Source organism: Ciconia boyciana, chromosome 25 (genome assembly GCF_034638445.1).
Source record: "Ciconia boyciana chromosome 25, ASM3463844v1, whole genome shotgun sequence".
Classification (NCBI taxonomy): Eukaryota; Metazoa; Chordata; class Aves; order Ciconiiformes; family Ciconiidae; genus Ciconia; species Ciconia boyciana.
Genome location: NC_132958.1, coordinates 4,136,053 through 4,163,926, shown reverse-complemented (window position 1 = coordinate 4,163,926; position 27,874 = coordinate 4,136,053). Strand labels below are relative to the sequence as shown.

Genomic DNA, 27,874 nt, shown 5'->3' with positions numbered 1-27,874 from the left:
GCACATAAAAAAACCCAAACCCTGCCACACGGGAACGTGTCAGCTCCTTTGAAATGTTTGCTTGTTTGCTTGTCTCCCAGAGCAAAACAGTCAGGGAATTGTTCGCAGCATCGCAAAATATTCAGACTGACCCAAATCCCTGCGTTTCTGCAGCTGAAGGGCCCCCGTCCCCCCCGGGCTGGGGATGCTTGGCCGGACACGCACCCGGGCGCAGGTGGATGCTCGGCAGAGCTCGGCTTTCGATGCTGCTTCGTTCCTTGGTTGGTTGTTCTTGGTTTATTTTTTTTTTTTTCCATTATAGACATTATTAAAAAAAATAAACTATACAATAATACATTTTTAAGTTGTTGCCATTTGAGCGGTTTTTTTAAAAATAAAGGAAAAAAGGAAATTAAAAAAGCCACACTGTAGATGTATATGGTTATGTATATACATACATATATGTAAGTATAGGTGAACGGTATATACATACACTATATATGTATATATAAAAGAAAGAAAACAGAGAGGAACATACAGATGTTTCTGACCACCGATGGGTCAGATCCCATCCCAACCCAAATGCAACTGGACGAAGATTTAAAAAAACAAAAAAAGAAAAATCTCCCCCCTCAAAGTGACAGATTGAAAACATCAGGACAACCTCACAACGTGTGAACAGTAGTTTCTTTTCTCTTCCATTTTAAAACTCTCGCCGACCACAGGAAAGAAAAAAAAAAAAAAAGAAAGAAAAATGCCAATAACAATGTCAAGAGCTCGAGCGAGTCCCCTTGAAAGATGCAGAAGAGCCTCCCGACGGCGAGTCCATCCTCCGGGATGCTCCGATGCGGAAACCTCGCCGTCCCCACGGCCACCCCACAGCACCTGGGCGGATGGGTCCTGCAAAGAACCTCTGCCAAAGCTCTGCTCAACGCTGATTTTCCCTCCCCGGTGCCACTCGCAGCTCTGGATCCCCTGTTGCAGAGCACGCGAGGGGGTTTTGCCATGAGCCGTGGGCTCCTGCTTTAGAAAAGAAACCCAACGCACCATAAAAGACCAAACAAAAAAAGGGAAAAATGAAAACAGGAGGAAAACCACCAAGGTTTCCCAGCATGGTGAGGGTCCTCCTGCCGCCCGGCGTGCCCAGGCTCAGCATCCCCGGTGTTTCTGAGCGGTTCAGTCTCCGGCACGAGGCGGTCCTTCCCTTCCCCATCGCCCAGCAGGAACCGAGGTGGGAGCGAGCGTGCCGGCAGGCGCTGCCGGTGCGCGCTTGTGTGCGCTCAAGCGTCCTCGTCCCGCCAGCCACTGCCTTCCTCGCCCCTCTATAACACCAGCTTCAGCAGGAGGGTGGGCACAACGGGCAGGATCCGGCCCGCCCAGTGTCGGCTGCCACCTGCCTTCTGGTCCACGAATGTCTTCTGGTCTGGCATGATGTCCGTGGTCAGCTGGGTCTGCGGGCAAGGGGAGAGCAGGGTTTCATCGGGGTCCTTTGGGGGGAAAATCGTCCAACCTTGGAAAACACACCTATTTTTGCCCTCCGGTCAGCAAAGCCAGCGGTCCCCAGGACGGTGCTTGTCTGGCACGTCCTTCCCGAGCCATCTGCAGTGGGAAACAGCTCCCGGCCCCGGGACCCTCCCTCCCCGCACTCCCCCCGGCCCCAAAAGTACCTCTGAGTAGCACAGGCTCTGCTCTTTGGACTTGTTTAGCTTCGGTCCGTGCTCCTGGAGAGGAGAAAGGAGGAAGGCTTAGGGAAGGTACGCGCACCGGGGGCTGCTCCTGCCTGGGGTCGCACCCCAGGGTTTGGGCTCCCCAGATTTCCCCAGGAGCTGTGGAGCTGCCCTGCAAGGGCGCGGGGTGATGCCTGCAGCCCTATGCACGGGGCATCGTACATCGTGGCTCAGAGCGCACGGCTGGTGTTGAAGCGCAAAGTCTCTCCACGCGCTTCTCAAACACGCCAGGGCTGTCAGAAGAGCTTTGCGAAAGGAGAGAAGAAAGAAAAGGGGCTCATCCCGTCTCCCCGGGCAGCTCAGGCTCTTTGCTGGGCTCCTGCCTGAAGCAGGAGAGAGTGCAAAGAAAATAACGCCGCAAGCACTCTCGCAGATTCATCCCGGCCCCAGGTTCGCTCCTCCTGTGCTCCCTGCTGCAAATGCTCCTGCCGAGGACCCTGCCTACACCCCTGTGACACCCACTGGCCACGGTTCCCCTGTCCCGCTCCTCTCCTGGCAGCACCTTACCACCCGAGGAGCAAAGCGTCAACCCACAAGTCCAGCGCAACGCAAGAAAATATGTATTTTTCACGTTTCCCAAAACCACAGGGAATTCAAGCCGTTTTCACCCCGAGTGAGCCTGGGGCAGGAGAAGTTGAGCTCAGGGCAGCTACGCCAGGTCACCTTGCTCCGGGCACAGAGCAGGGCACGATGTCCCAAGCGAGGGAAGGGGACGGGCAGGGCACGGATCCCTCCCTTCCCCAGGCCACATCCCCAGGCAGTGCCCAGACCCCCGTTTACCAGGGATGGCCGGATCCTGCTGGGCACCTGCACTGCCTCCAGACCGAAATGCCGTGCACTGAGCAGGACTTTTTGCTGCCCATGGGCTGCAGCCGATCTCCTGGCTGACGAACCCACCGAGGCTCCAGACCAGTACCCCCAGTTTGCAGCAGCGACCGGGCTCTGGTCCTACCTGGACGGAGGTGCAGGTGGTGATGACGCTCGTGTCGTACATGGTGTTGCTGTCGTTGATGTCATCTGGCAAGGCAGGGCTCTTCTCCGTCTTCGGTGGCAGGGTGACAGGGGGTGAGGGGTTCTTGGGGGAGAGGTTCACGTCAGTGCCGTTGCCAAAGGCTTGGATGGCGTTTCCTGGGGGGCAGGAGACATTTATGGGGGGCTGCACCCTGACAGTGATGGGGCAGGGTGAGAAGGGGGACGGGGAAGCGCCTTACGGAGACAGGGGTTTTCCGTGAAGTCTCGGAGGAACTTCTCGCACTCCTCCTCCATGTTGCCGCTGCCTTTGCAGGAGCACCAGGGCGAGATGGTGATGCTGGTGGTGCTGGCGTCAACATAGTTGGGCGTCATGTCGAAGCCTGCTCCCGGGCGAGGAGAAGGAAGAGGGATGAGGGGCTGCGGTGGGAGAGACCCTTCACCATCCCGTCCCCCCCGGCACTCACCGATGAGCCCCGCGTAGGAGCCCAGGCACGCCTGGTAGTTGTCCCCGGGGCAGCTCGTCAGGGACTGGAGGGAGGCTTGGCAGTTGGTGTGGAAATCGGCCAGCCTGGACCTGGGTGCAAAGAGCAAGAGGGAGAGGGATGGGATTTCAGCGCTGCTCCCGGCACAGAGCAACTCAGCAGCAAGGAGCAACGTTTTTAAAAAATAGAGGCGAGAAAAGAGGATAAATGGGATAGAGAGAGAAGATTGAAATGAGATCTAGAGTCAGGAGGTGCAACTTCTTGTCTCGCCTCTGGTTGCCCCAGCCTGTTGGAGGGTCGCGGGCAAGGGAGGGGTGCCTGCCTGCGGGTGGGTACCCCAGTGGGGATGAGCCCCCAAGCACGGGACCCTCGTTCCTCCATCCTTTATTACTCCCCACCTCCCCAGCCCTTTCCAAGCGCTGCTCAACTGGCAGAGCACACCATAAACTTCACAACCTCATTTGGCCGCGCTGCTCCCGGCATCATTACACGACTGTAAAATTTCACTGCTTGTTTTTATCTTCCCCCTGAAATGTTAAAGCTTAGAGTGCAGTTAAGACGTCTGAGGTTGGGGGTTACATTTCCCTTTCTCCTTTTGCAGCTGAGAAGGGAAAAAACAAAAGGAAGACTCGCAGAGACCCCGGGGGCTGAGATGCTCATGCCCTGCCTGCCCTCCTGCCAGACAGAAAGAGCCGAGATGGGGAGAACGGCAGCAGGAGCAGGAGGAATGAAGAAGGGACAAGAGGAGCTGAGGAGCTGATTTCCACTCCTAATCCGATTACTGGCTTGGTTACCCCTTCTCATCTTCTCTCACTGCTCGGTGTAATGCACAGAAAAAGCACAAGGAGCGATGGAAGCACAGTTACTTCCAGGTGCACCGGTAATCTGGCTCTGCTGACACAAACCCGCGCTTTCCACGCGATGCTCTGGGGATTTTTCTTGGGATGAACCGAATCACCGAGGTAGGATAAAGAAATGGGAAGGATGTAGAAGAGGATGGACAGATGGACCAGGTGGACAGATGGATGGGCAGCAGTTTTCCAAATTGACTCAGTCATTAAATGAATAGACGCGAGGCTGAATTGTGGCCCAGGCTGGATCTCAATCACAGGGAGGAATTGCTGCGAGGCAGTCAAGTTGCTGACACTGTAGATGAGACCTTGCATTTCACAACAGAAAGTCTCCTCAGCTCTTTTTTTCCACACTTCATATAGAAAGAAGAAGGCATACATTATTTTCTTTAGCCTCCTTTTCCTTCCTTCTTAATTAAATGTCATCTTTGTCCAACCAGTGATTGAATCATCCAACAGTACCTGCCTAAAGCCATAAGAACTGATGAAAATAAAGGGTAGAAACTGTGGTTTGGTATTTTTTTTTTAAATAGGAATGATTTGTTTTCAGCAGGTTTTGATCAAATTAAACAGAAGAACAAATGAAGCAGTGATTGAATGAAGCAGAAGGGATCTGCAGTGATGCCTTACACCCACCCAGCCCTTTTCATCACACCCCATCCCAAGGGCACCAAGGGAGCGGGGCGGGGGGCCAGGTACCACCGCAACGCAGCCAGCGCCGGGCCGGAGCAGAGATGCTGCTGCTGAGCCGGCAGCCGGAAGGCCACTACAGCTTCCAGTTGGCCACTACAGCTTCCAGTTTGATGGGCTACGTACTGGGGAAAGGACAGAGAGGGAAGAAAGCACAGCTGCTGGGGGCTGGACCAGAGCACTGGATGCTCCATGGGGGAATGCAGCCGTTTCCCAGAGACTTTGGCTGTTTCCAGCCATCCGTGACTGGGGCTTTTTCCAGGTCATGGGGTTTCACAGCCACCGAGGCAACCATCTTCTGTGGAGCAGCTGAGCCTCTTCTGGGGACTCCCTGGTCCTTTGGGGACCCCAGCATCACCCCACAGCGAGCTCCCTGGCTGAGCCGGGGGTTTGGCGAGAGCCACCCATGCGCTTGGTACCTTCTTTTTGCTGCTTCCCGCGGCCGGGCGTGCAGGTTGCACTCAGTTTTCACCTGCTGATGGGCTGCCAGCGGTGTGAACTGGATTATTTTCCCACTTACACCAGCTGCCTGACCCAGTTACAGCCTCCCGACAGGCTGCAAATTTCCAGGGCAAGGTCAGCCTCTTCAACTGGGTTATTCAAGCACTCTCGCCGAGAAGACACGACTCCAGGGCACTGCCACGCTCTTCTACATGTTGGACACTAATAAATAGCAATAATGCAATTGGCGCTGCCTCTCCCTCCCCTTCTTCCTGCAAACAAAACTCACCCAGCCCGTGTGCAGGTTATTTTGGCCAGAACCACATTTATTTTCCTCCCTAGTGATTTAGAAAGAAACCCTCCACGCCAGCGGTGCAGAGGGAAGCCGGGGGCTCCCATCCGGCACCCATTCCTGGGGCTGATGCTGAGCTCTCAGCACACGGTCTCTCTCGCAGGAGCTGTGCACGAAGCCCCGCGTGTAGAAAAGCTTTGCCAGGGGACTTTTGCAGCGCTCAGCCCTCCCTGCAGCCAAAACCAGCCTTGGGTCAAGGGGTGTTGCTCCCCACTTGCAAGGTGTGAAAGCCCAGGGTGGGTGTTGCAGAGCAGAAGAGCTCCAGCTCCGCTCCTTTCACACAATCCCCATCACAGGAAGGTATTTGGACTCCCTCCTCCTCCCCTCTGCGGGAGATAAATAAAGTTTCCGACAGCATTTCCCCTCTCCCCAAATTAGAGGCGAAGGCACGTCAATTCTCTTAAAGAACTGTGGCAAGTTCATCACCGAGCGCCACAAAAATTTGTCACGCTGCACCCCGGGGCCCTGCTCCTGGCTTGTAGCATCCTCTAAGGCAAATGTTATTCTTTTCATAATACATCACAAGCCAGCTGGTAATCTTTCCAGAATATCCAAGCCAGATGTCACTCTTTCCGTTGTATACAATGAGTTTGCAGTCGCTGGATGAGACTCGAACTGCCAGGAATAAACCTTACTGGAGCCAGGCCATAGCTTCTCAGATTTCTGCTTTTAAGTGCCCGGGCAAAAAAAGGAGAGGGAGCCAAGTCCATCTTAGCAGAAACAGGAGGAATTGGTGCCAAATTGCTGGCTGGCAGCTCGAGGCAGCAGGTGGGTCTGGCCAGTCTCTGCCTGCAAACGCCAGACCTGGGCTGGGAAGAGCTGGGCTGGCAGCTGGGTCAGGGATGGGGAACGAGGACGATGGCACGGGGAGCTGCAGAGCGCAGCCTCGGCCAGCACATTATTTTCCTGAAAGGCCTCCAAGGCAAAAAAAAAAAAAGGAGCGAAAAAGGGATTAACAAAAATTAATTATATATATACACACATATATCATATCCCAAACCTGCTCCAAGTGCTGGATTTCAAAGTTAGGGGTTTCCAAGCTGTTTCTCTTTGATGCATTTAGAAATTACATTTGATTTTGGGGTGAAAAGACCAGGACGATGCCAAGGGGAGGCAGCTCCAAGGATCCAGGGGCTTTAATACTTCTCTTTCTCCCTGCCTGGCTCCAGCCACCTCCCAGGGACCTGGGTCCCTGCAGTGCACATACATCCCTGGTACGTATATCCCCTGTTTAGGGGACTTTATGCATCGCTGCAGGGACCATCCCATCAGCTCCTGGCTGCTAACTCATCTCCTAGCCTTGTTATCGTGCAGGAATTCAGAAGCAGCTTGCCAGCGCTAGCAAGACACCCTCGCTCTGACATTAAAAGTTACCTACACAGCAGAGGATTTTTGATTGGGTTTTTTTTTTTTCCCCGCTTGTTGGTGCGTTGCAATTTTTTAAGCAGAAAAATCCCCAGAACAGATGCAAGGTGCCTAATTGGGTGCTAATTGTTCCCATCACCGCACGCCTATGAGAAGTCCAAGCCCGGTGCTGGTAATAACTCACCATCCATCAAAGCGCACAGTATCAGGCTCTTGAATATTTCATGCAGAAAATGTCCGAGATGCGGAGATTACTCAAGATGTGTTTTTCACAGGCAATTTACAGGGACCAAGGAAAAATGGCTTTAATAGACACGTGCGTTGAGAGGCGGCTCGGAAACGCGGCTCTCCCCTCCTGCAGAGCAGGGGATGTTCAAGAAGCTGCGACAACATGCAAAAACTCAGCAAGACATGAAAAACCCGCAGGCCCGCTGGGCATCCTCCTCCCAACACTCGCTCTGCCTGCTCATCCTGCTGGAGATGAATGCTTTCGAAGCCAGGAGATGCTGAGATAAAAAAAAAATTAGCCCCAAACACCAAGAACAGCGGCCGGGTAATTCAAAGAGCCCTGGGGATGGGGATCAGCTAAAGAAAGGAGGGAAGTTGGAGCAAAACTCCACTTTTCTTGATGACCTTCTACGAAAGCTAGTAAATAGTTCACAGAGGAAAAAAAACCAAAAAAATATCAATGGAAATATTGTTTTATCCAGGAAAAGTTATCTGCCACCTCTGGAGACTGGAGTCACCTGTTCTGGTATGATCCAGGAGGGTTTTATTCCTGTTTTTAGTGAAAATCATATCACTGCGGTAGCATAGCATCTCTCTGTAGGATGAGGACTGGTCCCCCATCCCAAAGCTGCCCCTCGCCCAGGGAGATGCGGGCAGCAGGAAAGAGGCAAAAAGAGAATGACCCAGAGAGAAGCAAAGGAGAAATCCCCAAATTAGAATAAGCAGAGCTAAGCCAGCAAGAGGAAAAAAAAAAAAATGAGGACAAACAGACAACAGACCAACTGCTAAGTTAGGAGCCGTTAATTAAGAAGTTTAGTTATCCATATGTGTTTTTAGGACACCGCATTTTGATTCATCACAGATAAGAGCAGTTGAAAGACGTGGGGGTTTTTTTAATCCTCTTGCCTATGCTCAAACCCTATCATTACCCGGTAAGAGAAGGGAAGAATTAAACGCACGCATCATTTGATTTTAATTGAAGGACTGTTCTATTTCATTGAACTGCTAACTAAGCCGAACAGGAGATTGTGTTTACATAAGCAAACCCTGAGTCAGTATAGACTTGCTGTCACATTAAGTCAATACTTATGAAGGCTCTCTATTTAATTATTCAGTGCGAATTGACTTATTATTGTGTTAAGAGCGCGGTTAGCCTTGAGCAAGGTGGCCGTGGAGCTGAGATCCCTCCCAGCCGCCTTTGCAGATGGGTGCCCACGGGGTCCCGGGGGAGAGGTACCCGGGGGTGCTGTCCCACTGGCCCCCTCCCTCTGTCCCCCCCATACTGGGAAGCCAAAGCCACCAACCTTCACAGATTTGCTAATTTAAGGTCGGATTCAGAGGCTTCCCCCAGCAGGTTATTGCAGCCTTGGATGCCCAGCCTTGGTGCGGCCACCCACCCTGGGGACCCATCAGCCATGCCGTGTTCCCCTCCAGACACGAGCATCGCTCCTCTCCGCCAGCTCCCAGAGCTGCTGTTAAATCCAGGAGCATTTCTCCCTCCTCCTCCTCCTCCTCTCTTCCCAGACAGCTATGTGGATGGCCGAGCCGTACTTCTGAGCCGCTCTCATTACACGGCATAATGAGAAAGTTGAGCTGCCGCTCCGCTGTTTATCAAGGAAACATCCATTATAGATGGCATTTTGTCTGTGCTAAACAAAGGGCGTGAAGACGAGGACGTGGGTTTAAAAGAAAGCGTTTTGTTCCCATGTTTGGTGTTTAATCAATACCAAGCCAGCCTGGATCCGTTCCCTCCCTCGCACACACCCCGAGCCAAGCCTCTCATGGGTTCTCGGGCAATGAAGCAAGGCTTCGCCTCCCCAGGATATCTCTCCTGAATTAGCAAGCCAACCCCAGCCAAAAAGAGATGGTTTCTGCCACGCAGAAATACACCTCACCAATGCACACAGACACAGGGGTCCTGCGAGGAGCTGGGCAGGATCCGTCCCCCTCCCAGCCACAAATACACTGAAAACAGGGAGAAAACTCAGGCAAATGAAACATCACCCTGCTTTTGGATGCTGAGGAGCTACAGCCAGTGGAGGCTGGGAAATTCTTCAGCACCAGCATCACTGAAGCATATAAGACCAGATTATTTGTGTTCCTGACTTGCTGATGCAAGATGAAAAATACAGCAAACTGCAGCTGCTGAAATCAGCTCTTTTCTCCCCTTTCCTTCCCTTTCCCCTTAGCTGAGGTTAGTGTTTTGCAAAAGGTTCTTATATTCTGGGAGCTAAAACCTGTCCATTGCAATCAGACACAAAGCTCAGGGAGTTTGTCAGGCTCCTCCGTTGTGCCGGAAAAAGCTTCCCGGCACAAAAAGCTTCACAAATTGCAGCGATCTGAGCCTGATTGCTGCTGCTCTCGCAGCCGGGAGCTGGGCGAAGGGGCTTGGGCGTCTTACGGGGGATTTTTAGCAGCCTCACAGGTCAAGGCCACTTAAATTGCTTTGTCTAAAGCAAAGTGCAGGATTTCAGCCCAGAATAACCCAGATCTGCACCCCGCTCCCAGGAAGGGAAGGACACAGGTCGAGCGCTCGCCGTCTCCGGGACCTGAGCCCATGCAGGGATGCACGGGAGCCCAGGGGCCGCATCCTGGCTCCTTTGTGTCCTCAGCCTCTCTGTGCAGTGCGGAACGGAGGGGCCGCACAGCACCCTCCTCCTAGCCGTGCGGACCCCCGGGTAATCCGGAGCCCACTCCATGCTGGAACGCTGCCCGCTGGTTTAAATACCTCAGTCCAAAGCATTCAGAAAACGTCACCTTCCATCGGCGGTGATGGAAGAACTGGTGGCTTTTATCTCCCCAGCTTTGTGACGACTGATGGGACAGGGACAGTGTCCAACAACCGTTCAACCACCAGCCCTGAGCAGCTGCAAAGCAGCAGCAGAAAGCCATGAAAACTTCCAGAATGACTGTTTTCCATGCTGGACCATTAATTTGCCCTCTTCCTCAACTCCTCTGCTTCTTTCGGGAAGGAAACAACACGACCTCAGGGGGGGTTGTGTCCTGCAGGAGCAGCAGCCCCTACGAGGAGCATCCCCACGCACCCAGCTCAGCACCGACCGTGGCGAGATGGCAGCAAAAACCTCCCCGCAAAGTCCCATCCTGGTACCAAGGGCTTCGCCGTTCATTAGGTGTTCAGCCAGGAGCCTTAATTACGCTCGCAGCCCGCGCGGGAACATTATCTCATGTCCTGTCACCGCTGGGTTTCGGAGCAGCTTGCCGATCTGCTTCTGAGTTCAATGTCCTTGCCAGTCCCACATGCAGATGAGGAAGATGAGCATCCATCTGCAGTGCCAGCCCAATAAGCACAGACATCAACGGGAAATCCCACGGCAGATCCCGGCCTTGCCTTGCCCGCAGGCAGGGGCTTAGGATGACGGGACATGGAGGGGTCTCATGCCTGGTTGCTCCTGGGTGGAGGCTGGTGGGTGCAGAGGCCACGGGAAGGAGGACAAAGCCTGCACGCTCTATTTATACACATTCTTGGCACCTGGTGATGAACTTGGCAGTGGCTACCTGCCAATGCTTTGTTATTTATAAATGCAGAGGGCCTTGGAGAGGCAGGAGGGAGAGAGGAGAGGCCCCCCAGCACCAGGCAGCCCTGCAGACCACCCCATCCCTGCAAAACAAGCCCAGAGCCACTCAGCAAAGGGGATGCCAAACAACCAAACTCATCCAGCCTGCACATGGATGCAACCCCCCCCAGGCTTTTGCAGAAGAGCAGAGCAAGCTGCTCGCCCAGAGCAGGACCAGCAGCATCTCAGGGGTCCTGGACCCACGCACCAGCGTTTGTAGATCCCTGCATCAGGTGCAGCCCTGTCTGCACAGCAGCTCCAAGCACCGAGCCCACAGCAGGGACCTCTGCATCACCACCGAATGAGACCCCCTTGCACCAAGCCAAACCCACCCTAAATACACGGCACCTCCACATGGGTTAAAACCCTCTGACGAAGGGCAAACAGCAGCTGCCGGAGGAGTTTGCATTACCCACACGCTGGTTAGCCCGCCTAGATTTCATTCAGCTCCTGAGCCTGGGCTTTCCAGGTTCGCTAGGTGCTCTCAGCAGCCAGGGAACACCGGGAATGCACACGGAGGAGGAGACGAGGCTGTGGGAGAAGGGGTTCAGCCAGCAAGGAAGTCCACGCCCAGCTTTAATTTGGGAAACTAGACCTACAGCAATGGGAACTGTGACTCCCTGCCCGTGTTTGGGGCAGCACCGGGGTAGACGGACTCACAGCCGCCGGATAGTCGGGCAGCTAACGTCAAGCAGACAGGGCGGCAGGCTCTCAGCACGTCTCTTGCTAACGATGGTTTTCCTTCACCAGCTTTCCTCCGCATCCTTTCCCCATGGGCCAGGGGACATGATGCCCATGTGTGCATCAGGCACAGCATGCAGGGCCATTCCCTCATCCCTGGGGAGGACGTGCCAGCAGGAGACATCCAGACGGAGATAAAGGGAGAAAACAGCAGCGAGGACCATAAGGTGCAGCCTGCACGTGTGTGCCCGCACCCAGGGAAGGCACAGTGCACACGCAGCCCCTGCTAAAGGCTCCACCAGAGCCGTCTCCATCCCAAAAGCCAGGGAGAAAAAAGCAGACTCTTTCACTTGCAAGGCAACATCCATCAATAGAGAAAAATTCTTTTTTTTCCCCCCCCTCAGCTCAGGTGCCGGGCATGGCTCACCCCAGGTACGTCACCGCTTCTAAACGCTTTCACAGCTGCAAACACAAGGAGGTCAAGTGAGCTGCTGGAGCATGTCAGCATCTCCGAGCATCCCCGGGCTGCAGGCTCTTAACCCCTCTTGCACCCCAGTGCCACAGCCTGGTTAATGCGACTGCTTTTAACAGGGGGTTTGGAGCAAACCCGCCTGCCCGAGCCTCGGGAGTGCTGCCGGAGCCCCCCCCGGGGCAGAGCTGCGGGAGGGGAATGGATGGGATGGGACCTTCTCTTACAAGCCCAGATCCGAGGATGGCATCCGTGCGCAGCCCCGCAACGCCCCATCATGGGGAGAGAACAGCCAAGGTTAAGGCAAAACTCTGCAAAATACGCCCAAAGCCGGATGCATAAATGCCTGCCGGATTTGGGTGCTTTGCAGAGTGAGAGCCCCCAGCCAGGGCTGCCTTTCCCCAGCCGGGCAGCATCCATGCCGCTGCCGGAAAAATGCATTTCCGACTCGGAGCAAACAGCCAAAGCGGCAGCCAGACGCTTCCCCCTTTGCTGCTTCACCTCTTTCTGGTGGAATTTCATTTCAGGCAGGAACGGGTTTGTAATTAAAGCTCGGCAGCTCCGTGGCCTCTCCGGTCCCCCCCACCGCGCTGCTAGGGCAGGTTATTTCCCTCCGTGAGCGGCTGCATCCGCAGCATTTAATGTCTGAGCCAGCATCAGGCCTGCTGACAGAGAGGTGCTACCATTAATTTGGCCGCGACTCAGCAGAGCCCTGGTATCTTTTATTCATAGACATTGGCTTATTGTATTACTTTTTGATAAAAAGCCACATTGCCATGTTTCAAACACAGTCGCTGGCAGCCAGAGGAGGACCTGAAGCTGTGTTATTTATTTATTTTGCCACCAGGCTCTAGGAAATTCCATCACCTTGATGGTAAAAAGACCCTCCTCCTTGTAGGAAACATATTCTTTATGAGGCTGATCCAGCCCCCGGAGGGTGACAGAAGGTTTTTTGCTGTATGAATAATGAGTTTCATAACAGAACAAAAGTCTGATCTCCCGATTTCGCTCTGCCACAGGGAAAACAGCAGATTTCACCAGCCATGAAGTTTCACTAGGGATGCTGAAAGCACGCCGAGGGATTTTGCTGCTTGCAGGGCACGGGTGCCCTCACTGCCACGGTGCCTTTTGCACATTCATCCCCTCCCCAGCTTGGGGAGACGGAGCAGTCCCAGGTGGGGAACAGAGCCAGCCCGGTCCCCAGGGACTCAGCTCCACTGTTCACAGCAGACAGGCAGCTCCGTCCCCGCCGCTCTGGTTCTGCCCCACGTCTCTACCCCACCCGAGCGCTGCCGGAGGGCATTGCCCCACTGCAGCCTCCCAGGCCAAGCACAGGGACCGGCAGAGCCGTGGCTTTGCACTGGAGGTTTCGGAGCAGATCAGAGCTTGGTGGGGGGCTCGGGTGGCAGCCCCCAAGCTCGCAAACCACACACAGCCCTGCACAAACCCACAGCAAGGAGGGGGACAAACTCACACCTCAGCTTCTCCCTGAGCAGCCAAAAACCATTAACTGTGCCCCATTTTATGCACAGAATACAGCTGTTACTGGAGGAGACCCAGCCAGCAAGTGCCGCATGGCACTGGGAAGATGCAACCAATTAACCTGGAATAGGGTCATGCAACAAGAGAGAGCGGCAAACGGGGCCACGGCCCCGCACAAACCCCCCTTACAATCTGCAGGTCTCCCCCCGGCATCGGGAAGGGCTGGGAAAAGCCCACGCAGAGCCCGGCGCAGCCCTTACCGGCAGAGGTGATCTGTCCGGCACGTGTTGCGCAGATCCAGGCAGTTGGGCTTCTCCTTGTCCTCGTAGGAGCAGGAGGGGACGATGGTTTGCCGCCGGCGCTCGGCACAAGCCTGGTCCTTGCAGGAGCAGAAGAGGAGGCGGTAGGTGTACTCGCTGGGGACGCGGTCGAAGAACTGGCGCAGAGCCTTGTGGCATTTCCTCCGGCTACAGTGCTCGGTGGGCGAGATCTCCTTGCTGCAGGTGGAGATGTAGCCCGAGCGCAGGCGCTTGCAGTTGTCGTTCAGGTTGCAGGCTTTGGCCGCGTCGAGGCAGTGGTTGCTTTTGGAGTTGGCGGCGGGGTCCATTCCTGCCCGGAGAACAAGAGGGATGTCCTGGTTTCAGCTGGGATGGCGTTAATTTTCCTGGTTTCCCAGCCGAAACCAGGACAAGGCAGAAGGGGTGAACATGGCACTGAGGGATGGGGAGATGTCACAGGCAAGGGGGCTGGCATTGGTGGCAGCCCTTGGCATCTCCAGCATGGCCTGGCCCTGCCGGCGGCAGGGAGGGGGCTGGATGCACGGCTGCGGTCCCCCCCCCAGCATGGTTTGGAGGTCCTCCTCCAGCAGAAGGGGTTAATGCACACAGATTGCAGCGCGGGGTGGGGGGGGGACCTGGTCAAACAGTCTTGAGTGCATAATTCATGCCGTGAATTTGCAATATTTTTTTTCTCGTCAATTATTCAAAGAATAATTATTAATTATTCAGCCTGCTCCAAAGGAGAATAATCTGCCAAGCTGCACAGGGTCCCCCAGCCCCCGCATCGTCTCCTGGGGCTCCCCAAAACCAGGTCACTCCCCACCAGCCCCCCACAGAGCTGAGCACTGCCCAGGCGGGGACAATGAGGACAAGGCTGCCGCTGGAGCTGGGCATTGGCCACCAGCCCCGCACCGGCCCGATCCCACATCCACCCTGGAAATCCCAGCCGTCAGCAAACGAATGGGAAGAGGACGGACGAAGCCAAAGCACCGCACGGGAACAAACGCTGAATTTCCTTTTTTTTTCCCAAAATGATGGATCGCCCTCAGCAGCCCAGGTGCTATTTTAGAAGCCACCTGACTGCACCAGCCATCGCGTCCCTAATTTTCTCCCCTCCACAGCCCAGCCAAGTCCGTGGATTCCTCCATTGTCTCCCAGCTTCTGCTGGCAAAGACAAACGACAGCATCGAGGAGGGTTTCCTAACAGACATATTTGTAGGGCTTTGCTAATTAGCAAATGGCAAGCAGCTGCCTGGGCGAGCTTGCCCCCCCCTTCCCCCTCTGCCTCCCCCAGCTGCCCACGGGGCCGCCCTGCAGGCGAGCAGCGTTTTGGGGCGTCGTTTGCAGCACGGGACCCCACTTTATCTCATTTTCCCACAGTCTCACCCGACTCAGCGTGAGCCTCCGAGCCGGCAGCTGCCAGCACGACGCTGCCTACGTTAACGGGTCCCAATTAAAAGGCGAAGCTGGAAGCCCCCCCTCCGGTGCCGTCCCATGCAAACCCGACCCGCATCCCCGCTGCCCTTGGGGGACGTTGGCAGCTATTGGGGGCTTGGTGACACCAGTCCCAACCCATGCCGTGACAACTGTGGGGTCCCAGCGTCCCCCGGCTGGGCTGCGATGCCATGAGCCCCCAGAGACCCCCAGCCGGGGGGGTAAAGCTGTTTGGAGAGAGCCTCAAAATGCCAAACGCGTCATCCCAGTGATGAACACACCCCGTGGAGATCTACCGGGGATGGGGGAGTTCGATAAGACATATGTAAAGTGAATACTGCTTATATGATTTATAAGTAGATCTGCCTTGAAAAATAGTGCAAGAGGCAAGAAGGTCGCCTGAGCTAAGAGAGACATTTTAGCTGACGGATGGTTGGAGCGTGAACCGGCGCTGTGCTGGGGGGGAACCCGCCTCCTCATGGAGCCCTGTTCGGAATAAAGCCGGGGAGAAAGGAGGTGAAGACAAGTCCGTCAGGGCTTCGCACCCTCCCCAAGGACGGGACAGGGCAGAAATTGGCATTTCACAGCAGGAAACCCCCAGCCCGGGTGATGCTACAGGGTCCCTCCAGCTGAGGATGGAGACAGCTCATGACACTGATGTCAGAGGAGCAGAAGGGGAAAAAGATGCTTGAAGAGGATGGGGAACACAGGACTTTTCTCCTTGCCCAGCTCCTGGTTTTGGGGGGATGCAGCGAGCACTCTCTCCACCCAGGTGTGCTGGCGGCCACCCCGGCTCCGAGCCCCGCGAGCGGTTAACAGCCAGCGCGGTGGCTCTCCGGCACAAGCGTGGGATCTCTGCAAAGTGCCGCCTTATTGTCTAATCCTCCGGAGCATCGCTCCTGCCCTGCCCAAGACCTGCAGGGACCTGGATGCATTTTAATAGAGCCGATGCTTGAAAGCGCAGGGTTTCTGGGGAGCTCATTAATAAAGCACAAGCATGAAAATTTCATGAGGCGAGAAGGAAACGGAGGCCAAGGAGCCAGGGAGGGGACTGCGCTGGGAGACCTGGTGCCACCAGCTGTCCCCTCGGCAGGCTCTGCCTGGCCTCTTGGCGCAGGACGGGGTCAGGGGCAGAGGAGGAGGAGGAGGGCGATGGGGAAGGCAGTGCTGCTGCAAGCCCGCTCTGTGCCGTGCAGCGCGGGCTGAGTCTGGGGGCCTGCCGCCCACCCGCCTCTTGGGTGCTGCTGCCCCGCTTTGGGGCCCACGTGGGCAGAAACACAGCGTGGGGCTAATTTCCCAGCTGGAGCCTCTTCCTTCTTCCCTGCAGGCTGTGGGTTCCACAGGGCAGGCTCCGGCACCCCTTGGCACCGCAGAGCATCCTCACCGCCGGCCCGGGACGCTCTGCTCCATGGGGGTCCGGGAGCGCAAACCCCCATGCACAGGTGCTCGCTTGCGATGCTCGCTTGCGACGCTTTCTTGCGATGCTCGCTTGCGATACTTGTTTGCGATGCTCGCTTGCAACGCTTGCTTGCGATGCTTGCTCGCAATGCTTGCTCGCGGTGCTGCCAGCCCACCCCTGGTCCCGGCACGCTGCCCATCGAGGGCGCGAGCAAGCAGAGCGCGGCAGCGTGCATCGCCGCTCTCCTCGCTTACACAGCCCCTTCTTTCTAGAAAGGTAAGGTAATCCCTCCGCTACCCCCACAGGCAATTAGCAGCGCTCTGCCTCAGCCTTGTTATCGAGAAACAACACTAACAGCTCATTTGCTTCAATCGCTTGGGCTCCGGGTCAGGGCTGGGGGTCCCGGGGGGCAGCTGCTCGCCTCTCCCATCGCTCCAGCCCCGCGCGAGGGGGACGGAGAAGGAGTGGAAGAAGCATCGAGGCCACCCCGACGGTCATGGCACATCTCTGGAGCATAACAGCAGCCAATTCCCCCTTCCCCCAGCCCCAAAATTGCCAGACAGGCTTCCTTCTCCTCTTGCTTTGCTTTTATGAATAAATCAACCCATGAGCATTTAATCCCCCACTCCAGACACTTTGCTTTTCATACTTTCCAGCAGCTAAAATATTTCCTTGACGCTAATGTAATCCAAAAAGGCGTGTGGGAGACGGGAGGGGGTGGCATCGTCATCCCGAACCGGTGCTAAGCTCCCCGGAGGGAACTTGGCAAATTCGCTTTGGGAGCTAAAACCCAGCGGGTGACAGCAGCGAGGGGATGCAGTGTCACAGCCCTCCTCCGAGGTGTCCCCACGTCAGCCGGGGTGGCTGTGGGCTGCCCAGCGCGTGGGGGACACGGCATCGCTGAGGGGTCCCTGGGGTGCCACCACCCTCTGCCCATGTGCACCCCGCAAGGTCTGGGGATGCAGGGACCCCCAAAACCCCACGGCGCGGGTGGCTCTCGGGGAAGGGGTTAAGAGGAGAAAGAGCAAGGAGAAGCCAAGGCATTTCGTGACCTAATTTGAAAAGGGGGGGGGGGGAGTGGCAGCACGGAGGGTTGTCATGGAAATAGATGGCAAAAAAAGTTCCTAAGGATGATGGTGGAGTTTGGGTTCCCGAGAGGAGGACGTGGAGGCAGAGAGATGCTCCGAAGGGCTCGGCATCCTTCTCACAGCAACATCCCATAGCTCAGCTTGAGGCCGGCTGCCCTGGGGAGGGACAGCAAACAGGGTACCCCCCAGCTTCCCCACAGACGGGGCATCCTGCGGGTCCCAAATCTTCCAGAAGACAAAACACTTTATGTCGAGCGATGGATGGGCAGCGGGAGGGTCTGGACCCCCCCGGGAGCCTGGGCTGTGCCTGCACCTCTTCCTCCTCCCCTGCCTAACGCTGTGACACTTGGCTGCGTGAGGGGACACGTCGGCAAGACAAACGAGGGGATTACAGGCTTTCCAGCCCAGCTCAGCTATTTGATATAAGCCCACGGCTGGAGGCAGCTGAGTCCCAAAGGTAAAAACCTAAATCACAGCCTGGGGGGAATAGAAAACCCGAGGAGGAGGCTGCTGCTCTGCCGTCACTGCCGGGGCCGGGGCTCAAAGCAAGCCCCCGCCTCAACCGGGGCTCGCCCGCTCCCAGCAACGTCTGCTCCCACCGGGAAGGTCGGAAACAGAGAGGATCCGTCCCAAAGTGCATCAAACCCCGGCAGCACTCAGGAACCAGCCCCTACATCACTCCCCTCCGCCAGGCCCCGGCATCCCGGCCAGCTGCGGGGGGGAAACGCCAGCTGTGGGATGCTCAAGGCATCAGGTCTGGGGTGACGGGGAGCAGAGATGGGCAGGAGAGTGGCCGTAGGAGCTGGAGGAGCAAAGGGCCAAACCACGGGGGAAGGGGATGCAGGTTTTCCTTGCCAGGGAGCTTGGAAGCAGGGCTACGTTCACAGGCAAGAGAAGATAAAACAGCGGAAGCATGTTGCTTTTATTACCTGAGAAAATTGAAGCAAGTCTGAATATATCAGAGAGACGAGAGGTGACCGGTTCGTAGGGGGAAGCTTCATAAAATTCTTCTCCTGGAGTGGGAGGGAAGAAAGAGAAGGGGGAGAAAAAGCAAATTAAAAACCACAGCAAATAACCCCAGCCACCACCGAGGCTATGGCTGGGCGCAGGCATCCCCCCCCGGCGTGGCAATCTGCGATTTGGGAAGGGAAAAAACCAAAAAGCATTTAAATCACTGCTCTGCAATGAAAGGAAAAGCCTATTTTGGACCAGCTCAGCTTAACTCTTGCTGGCTGGAAGTTTGCGGCCGGGCAGGCAGGTCTGCGCTGCTGCCTGCAGCTGCCTGACGGCTGGGTCCTGCCACAAGCTCCAGCTCCTTGTGCAAGTCAGGTTTGGCAGCGGCTGTGCTCAAACTGACCTCAAGAGTTGAGGGAATTTAGATTTGAAAGGTCAATGTTTCATGACTACATCCGCAGAGTCTGGGCCAGCTGCAAGCTGAAAGTTTTAGGGTCTATACTCAACACCGGATCGTTTTATTGTTGTTGCAAAACAAAGGCATTTGCCTAAAAAAACACTGTGAAGATTGTTTCCCACTCCGCTCTGCCTCCCATGCACTTTGGGAAAATGGAAATATTTTAGCGGGGGGATACAGACCCGACCAGAGAGCCTCATCATTCGAGCACCAGAGCATCCCCACCACTGATCCACGCGTGCTGCGCTCATCCATCGCAGTCCACACGTTCCGGAGGGAACCGGAGCACACCCATCTGTCCCCAGGCTGGGAGCAAATCCCCTCTCTCCCATCTTTGATTTCAGTGCAAACCCACGTGCTTTTGCTGCCTGCCCTTCGTGTAACTCCAGAAAAGGCTGATTTCAGGAGAGCCGGCCACGGCTCTCAGGAGAGGAAATGCTCTCCTCAAACCCCAGCAGCCACAGGAAAAAAATAAAAATATATATATAAAAAAAAAATCAATGGCTGGACTTTGAAAGCCCCAGTCAGAGGCTGACCAGCAGCCCAGAGCATCGATCTCTGCCGTGCCTGGCAGCCCTTTCAGCAGGGTCCCTGCCCGCACCGGGTGCCCTCACTGCGGGCGAGCCTGGGCTACCTCGGGGACGGGCCCCGGCCACCCAGACTGCTCCAGCCCACGCGTGCTCTACCGAGTTATTATCAGCCCAAGGCGGCAGCATTTATCCCATGTAATTAAGGAGCCACTTGAAACCTTGTGCTGGAAAACAATCTCATTAAGAGGCGGGGAGCAATGCGGGAGGGCTTGCTCCAAGCCCAGCAGCTCCTCAGTGCGGTTCCTTGGAAATCTGGGGGGGGCAGAGCTGGGTGGCCCACCGAGGAGACCCCGGCGGGATGCAAGGTTGGGCTGTCTCCAACGGCTGTGGGTTTTCAGCCCATCACCCCGCGCCTGGCCTTGCCACCGCGCTCAGGGTGATGCTACATGGGGGCCACAGCCCGCGCTGGGGCCGGGGGTGGCTCCGGCTGCTGCTGCTGGTCATGGGGAAGGAAACACGCTCCGGGCAGCCCGCGGAGTCCTCCCGCTTCAGGCCAAACCCCTTCACCTCGCCGGGTTTCCTAATGCTCCGATGACAAATAGCACCTTTATTAAAGTGCATTTAGGAAACACTGTAACCTCCCGGTATATTGCTTTGCCAATGCAATAAATAATTAAATACTAGCTGAATCCTGCTGCTTGCTAGGAAAATTACTGAGCATTAAAAGGGCAGTGGGCTTTTCTAGAGTTCACTGAGATGCAATTAACCTCCAGGAATGAGGCTGGAGTGAAAGCAGTCCTCCTTAACGGCAGGGACGGGTTAGCTCCCGCAGCCGAGGGGCTGGACGGGAGGCCACCAGGCACAGCATCTTTGCTAAAAGATCAGGGTCTACCTTGGGCTCCTCATTGCTTTTACACTCACTGGTTTATGCACGTTAAAGCTATGAGCTGCTGGATCTCCCCAAAGCTTCTACCTCTCCTTAAGACTTGGTATAATCACTTCTCTTCCCACCTCCTCCTCCTCCAGGTACAGGTCCTGGAGTACCCATTAAGCTGTAAAGCATCCTTCATTCATGCTTGCAAAGCCCTCTAAAATTGCTGAATGAAGGCTGCTAATGAGGGGTAGAAAACAATTAAGCACTAATTCCTGCTCTGGGCTGGTTTTTCGGGCTCTCTAGTCCCTGTGCTGACCCAAATTTGAAGGCAATTTCACCCGGGGGGCTGCATGCTCGGTAGAGCTCCCCACATCCTCGCCACTGCCACCAAAGCCCTTCCCAGCATCACCACCGCCTCCTCTGGCTTCCGTCCCAGCTCAGGAGGGAGGTCAGAGACCTGCGCCCGCCGCGGGAACGTGGCTGCCAGGGACGGAGGCTCCTCCGCAGGCTCCATCAAATGAACCGCTTGAGCTCAAGCCGCTAAGGGAGGTGGCTGTCAGCTGGCGTAATGAAACAGCAGAGGAACAGGCATTTTTACAGGCCCGAATCATTGGTGGAAGCGGGGCCAAGCTGCCAAAACACTTGGTGCCTCGGGTGGCCAAGGGTCCGTCTGCTTGCAAGCTGCCACCGGCCGGGCCGGCGCATGCCCTTGCGAGGACTGTGCCGCAACTCAAGGGCTTTGGTACAGGCGGTTTTGCACAAGCTGAAGCTGGATTTAAGAGCTTCCATGTGCAGAGCCAGTCGTAAGCCCATTAAAGGGATCTATACTGTTAAACTGATGCTGGCTCTGCTCCTCTCCCGGCTGGGGCCAGCCGGGTGCTGGCAGAGCTGTGCAAGGGTGGCGGGGGGGGGGTAGAGCCCACAGGACAGCAAAGCAAAACCCACCAGCACCAGAACCGGCCCCAGCTGAGCCCCTCTCAGCCAGTTCCTTCCTCTGAGCCCAGTAAAGTGCCCCTGTGCAGCCCTGGACCAGCAGCACGAGCCCCTGGGGCAGCCCCAGCCCCGGTGATGCCCCTGCAGAGGGGCGAGGGGCAGTGGGTGAAGCCCGCTGCCTCCTCCTGCCTTCAGGCAGTAGTTAATCCTGCCTTCAATGAACAAACCAGCCCTGGGCTAGCAAAATCCAATTTCAATTACCTGCACTGCTCCAGCCTCTGATTTACTCCTTCACCAGGCTGCAATTACGGCAGGCTCTGGTGCATCGCTTCTCCGCAAGGCGAGACCCCAGCGAGCCCTCCCTGCTGCTCCCCAGCCCACAAACCCCACCGGCCCGAGGGCTAATGGGGGGCTGGGGGAGCCGAGGAGGCAGCGACAACCTCTGCAAGCCCGGGAGATCCCCACAGCTGGTATTGAGGTGCAAAGCCATGCCCCAGCCTCGCTTCCCTCGGCACCCCATGGGCACATCTCCTGCGGGGCAGGCAGGAGGGAGGGAGCGCGGCTGGAGAGGAGCCCTGCCCCGGCTTGCAGGTGCCCAGACGCCCGGGCACAACAGCTCTGCCATGATAGTGATCAGCTCTTGCTGCAAATGCAGCCCCCAGCCTGCTTCTCCCTTGCCCCACGCCCACGTTGGGCAGACCAGCTCTCAGCCGGGCCCCCATCAGCATCCTCTGAGAAAGGGGGGACCGTCGGCCTTGCCTGGGGTGCCTGTGCGGCTCAGGACACTGCTCAGCCCATTTTTACTAGAGCAGCGAGGTGCCCTCGGAGCTTCCCAACCTCGAGGTGGGTCAGGACCACCTCTCCTCCAGCAACCTCCCCCCCACGGCAACCCCACAGAGCCCTGCCCCGTACCTTCGGTCAGCCCGAGGTGTATACTCCAGTAGATCTGAAGGCACTGAAGCTCCTTCTTCATCCCTCGCTTGCAACGGCAATCATAGAGGGGACTCTCCTGCAGCACCTCCAGGGCTGCCTGGCATTCCTTGTTGGCCAGCATGGTGTTCCTGTCGCGGCCGGCCAGGCACTGCCGCAGCGTGCGGTACCGGGAGCTGCAGCTGGGCTCTGCCGCACACAGCTCGTTGGCTCGCACGCAGTCCACGGGCACCCGCCAGCCATGGGGGTCCTGCCCCGGTGGGGACGGGGGGCCAGCCAGCGAGCGGAGGATCTCATCTGGGCGAGGGGCAGGGGAAGGAGAGATGAGGGCAGAGAGAGGTGAGGGAGGGCGACCAAGTGGGGTGAACCCCTTACATCCCTTTCCCGGGACCCCACACATCAGCCTGTGCCCCAGCCACGGTCCCCGACGGGTCCCCGGCATTAGAGCCACCTTCGGGCTCTAGAGAGGGAGAGCATCCTTCCATTGCGCCTAAAACAAGCCTGGATGTGTCCCCAGCCATGACCCCACCGGGGACTCTTAAATACGACTAAATTCAGCCGGTGGCCTGAAAAAGCAAGCGGGATGTCACAGGGCACCCCGGCAGCGGTGACGTGCCCCAAGGCGTGGGGCGGGGAAGGCGGAGGGTTAACCCAACGCCTCGACTCCCAGAGCCATGTGATGTCAGGGGACTCTCCGTTTCTTATTAAAACCAAACAGGCAAATAAACAAACACAGCATATTTCCAGCCTCAGTGCTTGGGGACATGAACCTCCACGCATGACCTCTCAAGAGTCAAAGGAAGCAGAAAGCCCATCCAAACTCACTGCGCACATCGCTGTTTGGGTTTTATTTTGCGGCTCATCGTTTTCAGGCCCGCCATGGGATTTTTAGGGCATCTGACTCGTGGGTTTTTGAGCACTCGGGCTTGGCAGGGCTGCAGAACGGCCACAGCTCGGTACAAACTCTTCCCCTCAGGGATGGCCTCCTGCGTGCCTTCACGCTAGCTGCCCCTCGGGGTGGCAACCGTCCAGCTCGCCCAGCTCCTGCCCGTGCACAGCCACTGCCTGCTCCTTGGGCCTTGCCTCGGCAAGCCCTCCCCTTCCCGCCCAGCCCTCCTTCAGCTCTCACGCTATTTCTATCATTTTATCATTTTCTTTTGCTTTTTGAAATAAATTCTTGCCAAGTCAATCCCAGGCAAGGCCACTAGCCCGTCCCATCACGGGTGCGTGGGGAAGGCGGACAGGCTGCGCTGGCACGGCTGGTCCCCCCATGCCTGCGCCAGTCAGACGATGGGGACGGGGTGGGCAGCAGCCCCTGCCACTCCTGCCACCCCCCCCCCCATCTGCCAGCTTGCAACCGCAGGCAGGGAAAGCCCTGGAGCAGGCAAAGACGGGCACAACGGGACCTGGAGGGCATCCTCCGCTGCCCCGGAGGGTGATGCAGAGGGACACCCCACTTCGTGCCATGCCCACACCCATTGCTGCCCCTGCGCCCTGGGGAGCAGCTTCCCCTTCCCCTTGCTGCCACATGCAAGGCACCACAGCAAACCGCAGCCTCCAGCTCCCAGCCCCTTTCCAACCCGTGGCCGCTCGGGCGGGTATGGCAAGGGGACAGTGACACCTACAGGCATGTGACAAGGGCCACCCGTGTCCTCCCCACCTGCCAGGACACGCAGGCAGCTCCCACACTTGGCCGGCACTCAGCCCCAGCAGCGGCTCCCCCACGCAGGCAGCTGCCTGCAGGCAGGGCTAGTCCCCTGCCACCACCCTGGGGTGGACCCCCGTCCCCTGCCTCCTGCGTGCCATGGGAGCAAGCGGCCACGGGAGCTGGTGGCCACGCACGCCTCTGCCCACCTCGCCGAGTCGGGACACGCTCCTCGGGCCACGGGGAGAGGAGAGGGGATGCTCGGGGCTCGGATGGCTCTGCAGGAGGGACGGGGCAATGGTGGGGGTGAACAAGCAGGACGGGCAGCAGCCCTGGGTGGAAACACCTCCGCTGCCTGCGGTCAGCCAAGGAGCAGATCCCGTCGTCCTGGTCTTCGGCCAGTGCCCCCGAACAAACACCACTGGGTTCAGGGAGGTCTGGAGGGTGTCTGGGTAAACAGGAGAAGGTACAGAGCCCCTACACCCACGTTAGATCCAATTTTGGGTAGCAGATGTCCCTTGGGAAGGCCCTCCTCGGCCTTTCAGGATTATATTCCACATGGGAGGCAGGCAGGATCCATGAGCAGTGGAGGCCTGGACTGGTGGAGGAGAAACAGGTGTCCCCAAATGCTCCTCGGGGCAGAAACGCCAGCTCTTCGCCACGAGATGGATGATGCTTTGGTGCTTTGGGTAGAAAGGGGCCAGCTCTGCACCTTTACACGCCGGGAAACCCCAGCCCGAGGCACCCAGTGCAGTAGCTGGGACAACCTGCTCCTGCTGCAGCCATCAGCCCCAGGGCAATCGGCTCCCAGGCATCCAGAGCCATCCCACAGCTCCACCATGTGCCATTCCTCCTCTGCCGCCCTCGCTCAGCTCCATCTGGTGCTCGCCCCGAGCCCTCTGCCCAGGTCTCAGCTCCAGTTCGGTCTTCTCCAGCCGATGCCATGAAGCCGCTTCCCGAAGCACCGCCCGAAGCCTCTCCTCCAGCTGTGATCCCATCTCTCTGCTGGCTCTGGGGGCCTCCCAGGCAGGGACCGGAGGTGCTGGCAGGCAGGCAGGGAAGGGAGACAGCCTTGGACCGTCCTTGCGAGGGGTCCCAGCACCCTCGGTGGTATACCCCAGTGCTGGGGTGGGCACTCACTCATGCCAGGATGGGAAGCCCGACAGTAAATCCACCCACCAGGGAGCCGGCGGGGATGCATGGCGGTGAGCTGGCCCCGGCCTCCTGGCTTTTGCCACCTTCCTTCCACGGCCTCAGAGAGGGCAGGGTGCTGCGTGCCCCTTCGGCAGCCCCGGCAGGGTGCCTGCAGCATCCCGCACCGCGTCCAAGCCAGGAGTGCCAGCAGACCCCAGAGCGTGGCACAAAGCCGTCCCGCTGGAGGAGGAAGGGCAGAAGCAGCCCTTCCCCGTGGTTCACAGCCCGCACAGGACAGCTCGGTCCCCCCCAAATCCAGCAGCGTGCTCAGCCCTGGCTGCCAGGTGAGTGTTTTTTCCTGGGGCCCTCCTCTCCTCATGGCTCGTGGCACTGCCAAGCCAGGTAGAGCTCCGCAGACCCCCGCAGAGACGCAAGGTGGGGAGTTCGGATGGAGGGGCAGGCCGAGGGGGTTTTTCCCTACCCAAAAGAAATCGCCTCACAGACGCACACTCGTTAAACTCATATCAATAAAACATCTGCAGAGAATTTAAATGTAATCCTCAGCAGTCTCCGGGGTGTCAGAGCACAGCAAGGATTTGCAGGCAGATGCACAAGCCTCCGACAGTCAGCCAGCAAACAACGCGATGGCCCGCTTTCCTCTGGCTCCCGCAGCTTCCCCCAGCAGCATCAGGCTGCGTTGCCTCTTTTCTAGCTGTAATACATGTTTCCTTTTACTGGTCCTGCCAGAGACCTTTGGACACAGACAGCTTTAGAGGTAAATATTTATCCTCACAACTCGACTCAAAAAAAAAAAAATTGCTCAGGAACGTGCAGCCTCCCAAGCCTGGCCGCTGTGGCAGCGATCGCTTTATCCCAAGCAAAGGGCTTTTTTGGCTCATCAGAAAGCAGAGCCCAGATGTGAAGAGCTGGGCTTCTTTCATGCCAGGTCCCGCTCTCCCAGGCTTTTCACTGCAAAGCCACATTGTGGGGGGCTGCTTCCCTTGGCACCCCATCCCTAATGCTCAATCTGGGGGTACGGCTTCCCGGTGATGACTGCTCGGGGTGTTGCAGCTCCTCTGGCTGGGGGGGAACAGCCTCCCCGCCCGGCCTCCCCCCCTGCAACCCTGAAACCTTTGGGGCACGCGGGAAAGGGGGCAGAGGGTCTTGCTTTCGTGGCGAACGGGCCACGGTTTGGATGCCTTAGGTGGGGCATCCCAGAGGTCCCTGTCCTCCTGAATCTCACTCGTGAGACGTCCAGCAGCGAGTCAGGCATGCGTCAAGTGCCAGCGGCCAGCTGCCCCCCCAGCCAGCGCTGGAGAGCCCTTCCTCCCCCCTGCCCAGATGCCTTCCCACTTCTGCCCCCCACCTTGCCCCCAGAGCATCCCTCCTTGCTCCCTCTGGCTCAGAAGGCAGGGCTCGTGGCCCCTTGCCTCAACACTCCCCAGCACGCTCTGCCGCTGGCAGGTCATGGGGAAGGGCACCCCAAATTGGGGCTCAGCCCCCCCCCACCACTCAGGCCTGTGTCCCACCCCACGCAAAGGTACGCGAGGCACCAGCATCCCCCCCGCCGGCACGGCACCCCTTCCCTCCGCCAGCCGGGGATTGTGCTGGGGAGGAGGGGAGAGGAAGAGCCTGTCACCCCCCTTCCACCCAGGGAGCAGAGCCCTCCTGGGGGATGCCGAGCACCCCGCGCAGGGTGGTCCCTCTGCCTGCACCCCCAGCCCCACCCCGTGGGATGCTCTGGAGGGAGGTTTGCTCTGCCAACCTTCAAGTCTCCCTCAGCAGCTCCCTGTCCCTTCTCCCTCTCCTCGCAGGCAGGGTGATGCTCCTCCAGCCCAGGCGAGCTCAGCAGAGTTTTTCCGGGCGCTGGGTGCTGCAGTGTGCTGGGGATCACACGGGCAGGCACCCGTGGGGAGGCAGCGGGGTGCAGGCGCTGCCGTAACAGCATCTGGAGCACGGCACACGACCGAGTCACGGTCCTGCGTGCACCCAGCCTCGCAGGAGGAAAGAAATGGACCTTTCTCATTTGCTTCCTTTTCACCCCAGACCCATCACCGATCTCTGACTTCTCCCCCTTTTTGGCTGCACCTTCCTCGTCTCCGTAGGAGGCTGCCCTAGAAATGCTAAGCTTTCTTCCTGGCAGAGGCAGAGCTCCTAAATAACTCACACATGATCTAAAGCAACACGCACGAATTGCAACAGAGGGAACAGCAATTCCCCACGCACACACACATGCAATTAGCTCAACTTTCCGAACCGATTCTCCATGCCGAGTTCCCAGGCACTAGCAGGAACGAACTGGGGGGGGGGGGGGGACCGGCAGCCACGGCAGCAGCGGCTGGAGGGCGCTGGGAGACACGCGTGGGGGGGGAGAGGGGTAGATATCCTCCGAAATACAAATCCACGTAGGCTGACAAGGAGAGAGGGGATGAAAGCCGAAGAGGGCTTTGCTGCCGCACGCTGATCGCTGATCCTGCCCGCTCCCTCGGATCGCGATCGCGGCCGTGCGGTGCCCGAGGCGGGGGCTGCCCCGATGGGGCGGTTGGGGTTGTGCCTGCCCCCCCCCCCCCCCCCGCGTTTTAAGTTTGATAGAGAATAGGAAAATAAAGTTGCCCCTAGTTAAAAATCCTTGTCCCTCTCTGATGCAGACCGAGAGCCGAGCAGTGCCCACCTCGGAGGAGCGCCGGTCCCTCTCTCCAGCCCCCGCAGCCCCTCACCGCCCGGGGGAAGGACACGCCACCTCCGCCATCCTGCCCGGCCGGGCGACAGCAGCCCTCCCGGCCCGCGGGCATCCCCGCCGGGGCCACTCACCTACGAAGAGGACGATGCAGAAGGCGTTTGCCAAGATCATGTTAGTAAATCCACGCGTTCCTTCACGTGTGCAAAAAAAAGGAAAAAAAAAAAAGGAAAAAAAAAAAAAGGAG

At 57.5% G+C, this 27,874-nt stretch overlaps 2 protein-coding genes across 2 annotated transcripts in view; one reads left to right on the top strand and one right to left on the bottom strand.

Annotated features, from left to right (window-relative positions):
* The window catches only part of XPO7 (exportin 7), a 325,319-nt gene that overhangs the window by 206,488 nt on the left and 90,957 nt on the right, over positions 1-27,874 (top strand). The gene's annotated exons all lie outside the window — the stretch shown is intronic.
* On the bottom strand, positions 1,202-27,801 carry GFRA2 (GDNF family receptor alpha 2). The gene is made up of 9 exons (XM_072846184.1): positions 27,762-27,801; positions 22,154-22,468; positions 18,423-18,506; positions 13,555-13,903; positions 3,143-3,252; positions 2,918-3,058; positions 2,659-2,834; positions 1,647-1,700; positions 1,202-1,430 (listed from the first exon to the last, which is right to left on the bottom strand). The coding sequence occupies exons 1-9, from the start codon at positions 27,799-27,801 to the stop codon at positions 1,302-1,304; spliced, it is 1,398 nt and encodes a 465-aa protein (XP_072702285.1). The 3' UTR covers positions 1,202-1,301.